Below are 2,771 nucleotides of genomic sequence, written 5' to 3' on the forward strand. Positions count from 1 at the left end.
AGTGTTAAAAATAAAACTTGAGTGCAAAGTGTTAAAAATAAAGTTTAGGGTCAAAGTGTTAAAAACAAAACTACTGGACAAGTCCAAAACTCCTTAATCACTAATAAAAAATCATCACCTCTACTCAATAATTAAAACTTGAATCACCTCTACTCAATTTTAAAACTTAAAGGTCACCTATAATTAAATGCCTGATGTAACTTGTTTAATAGGCTTAAATGACGTAATACGTGACAAAAGTACGTAGCAAGAAAGGAAGAAAATGAAAAAAGTACAGTACTTACCAAGAAATACATTTAACATAAACTCCCCAAGTTCATACATAAACTAAATTCCAGAAGTTCTAGAAGCACACATGTGAAATGGTGGGCCCTCCAGCCCCTTTCCCAACAAGGAAAATATACTTCCAGCACCCATATATAAAAACCCAGCAAAGAACAGAACATAACAAACAATCAAATAAACAATTGCCTCTCCCTTAAATTCAAGCATAAACCTACACAGCAACAAACCTAAATACAGCATAAACAATTCCCTCTCAAAATGCAGGAAGCCGTAGAAGATGGATATTTATGCCCCAGCTTTAACAATTTTGGATATTTAGCAGAAATCGCTGCTAAAATCTCCGATGAATTTCAGTCATCGGAGAACGATAGCTTCGATGATGACGAAGATTTTGAATTTTCTTTGGTCAGTGAAAATCCTGATACCGCCGAATTCATCTATGAGGACGGTCAAACTAAATTCCAGCCAATTTTCCCTGTTTTCAACCGCGATTTATTACCAATGGCTGATGAGGATTCTAAGAAAGTTAACGACGATAGGTCTGATAGTTCAATTCGTATTCCTTTGAAGAATTTATTTCTAGAAGAACAGGAATCCACGTCGGAGGCGGATGAATTCGAGACGATACCTGAGGGAACATATTGTGTGTGGAAGCCGAAGATAACGGAGCTATCACCTGGAAAATGTAAGAAGAGTAAATCAACAGGATCGGTATCTAAACGGTGGCCAAGGATTCGAGATTTGTTACAGAGGAGTAATAGCGACGGGAAGGACAGTTTTGTATTTCTGACACTGAAAAAGGCGACAATAAACAACAATAACAATATATCTAGTGTGATTTCACAATTGGGATCTGCGGATAGAGTATACATAAACCTCTTGCCTCAAACAAAACCAAATCAAAGTAGTTCAGAAAAGAAAAAGGCGATAAAAGATGAAACAGGAAAAGCGAAGAATTCCGGCGAGGTTGTGAAGGCGGCCGGAAAATTGAAGAGGTCACCGGCTGCTGGGCAGCAGACACTTTATTATGTACGAAATAGAGAGGGTAAAGAAGTTGATAAGAATAGGAGAAAATCATATTTACCGTACAGGCAAGACCTAATAGGGTTTTTCGCCATTGGTTTGAGCAAAAGTTATCGTCCATTTTAACACCATGTAAATGCCCTCTAGTAATAGAATTATTATGGAGATTTTTGTACCATGTGATTTTGGGACAAATCATTACAAAATGTATGTTGCTTTTTTACTCTCCAATTCTTAAAGTAAAAGAATTCTGATAACTTTGTCTATCCCAATTTATGTCATATTCGAACTTTAACAATAAATTTTGACATGAAATATTAAGTTTTTCGAATTGATAATTTCAAAATATTTGAAAGACATCAAAAAATCACTGTAAAAAAAAATTGTTTGACTCATCGAGATGATACCACACAAATTGAAAGGAATAATATTTAGATGCTTCATTAGAACATTTTCTTTAGTGCTTACTGCATTTTTTGTCGTGTTTAATCATTCGGATTATAGATCATATATGGAGGATTTTTATACTTTATTGATTACAAACTTGGAGATGGAGCAGCGAATGGTTCAAACCTGATGGCACGCAAATCATGAGCGAAAATAAGCTTCGTGTTGTCTCAATGAAATGACCCATAATTTATTATTACAGTACTGACATTCATTCTTGACCGCAGACTTCAGCTTAAGAGCCCGTTTGGATTGGCTTATAAGTTGCTCATAAATTATTTTCAATTTTTTTGAGTGTTTGACTGCTCAACTTAAAGTCATTTTGTGCTTAAAATAAACTCAAAAAATTAATTGGGCCCGTTTGGCTTAACTTATCTAAAGCAGTTTATCAATTTTTTGCGCGGAGTGCCCTTCTTTTGGGGTGGTCTTTAAATTTTGCCCCTCATATTTGTGGTCTTTAAATTATGCCCCTCATATTGCTGGTCTTTAATTTTTGCCCTTCGCGCGAGTTCCCGAGTTCGAACCCTCGCTCAAGCAAAAAATTAAAAAAAAATCGCAAGACAAAGGTTGAATCGCGTGTATGCGGACTCGGCATACTTTTGTTAAGGAATTACAAATTTTATGCGAACCAAGCATACTCATACCTTATGGGCGTACTTGGCATAAGTATGCCGGATCCGTATAACTTTGATAATTTCTTCACAAAGTTATCGGTGGGGGCATACTTTTAATGGGCAAACTTTCTTCATCACAACACTTGCACATAACACAAATTGGTTCTACACTCAAGCCCCATTGTATGATCATATTAGCGATCAATGATCTTCCATGTAAGCACAATCACATTGTGAAATATATTTTGGTCGAGTGGCATGTTGAAACACCATAAATTTTCGTTGACTCTTTCGGGATTACCTAATAATTGCAAGAATTTAGTTCGAATCGAAGCTTTTCAAAGTTGAGAAGAAGTATGCACTTGCTCCAGGATTCTCCAAGAACCAATAATTTGTCTAATC

At 35.9% G+C, this 2,771-nt stretch overlaps 1 protein-coding gene across 1 annotated transcript; it reads left to right on the forward strand.

The window, feature by feature from the left end:
• The first annotated feature begins 313 nt into the window (after nucleotides 1–313).
• LOC132036207 (uncharacterized) lies at nucleotides 314–1,565 on the forward strand. Its single transcript, XM_059426481.1, has one exon. It carries the CDS (start codon nucleotides 544–546, stop codon nucleotides 1,432–1,434), a length of 891 nt encoding a protein of 296 aa, XP_059282464.1. The 5' UTR covers nucleotides 314–543; the 3' UTR covers nucleotides 1,435–1,565.
• The last annotated feature ends 1,206 nt before the right edge of the window (nucleotides 1,566–2,771 follow it).

Source organism: Lycium ferocissimum, chromosome 11 (assembly GCF_029784015.1).
Source record: "Lycium ferocissimum isolate CSIRO_LF1 chromosome 11, AGI_CSIRO_Lferr_CH_V1, whole genome shotgun sequence".
NCBI classification, from domain to species: domain Eukaryota; kingdom Viridiplantae; phylum Streptophyta; class Magnoliopsida; order Solanales; family Solanaceae; genus Lycium; species Lycium ferocissimum.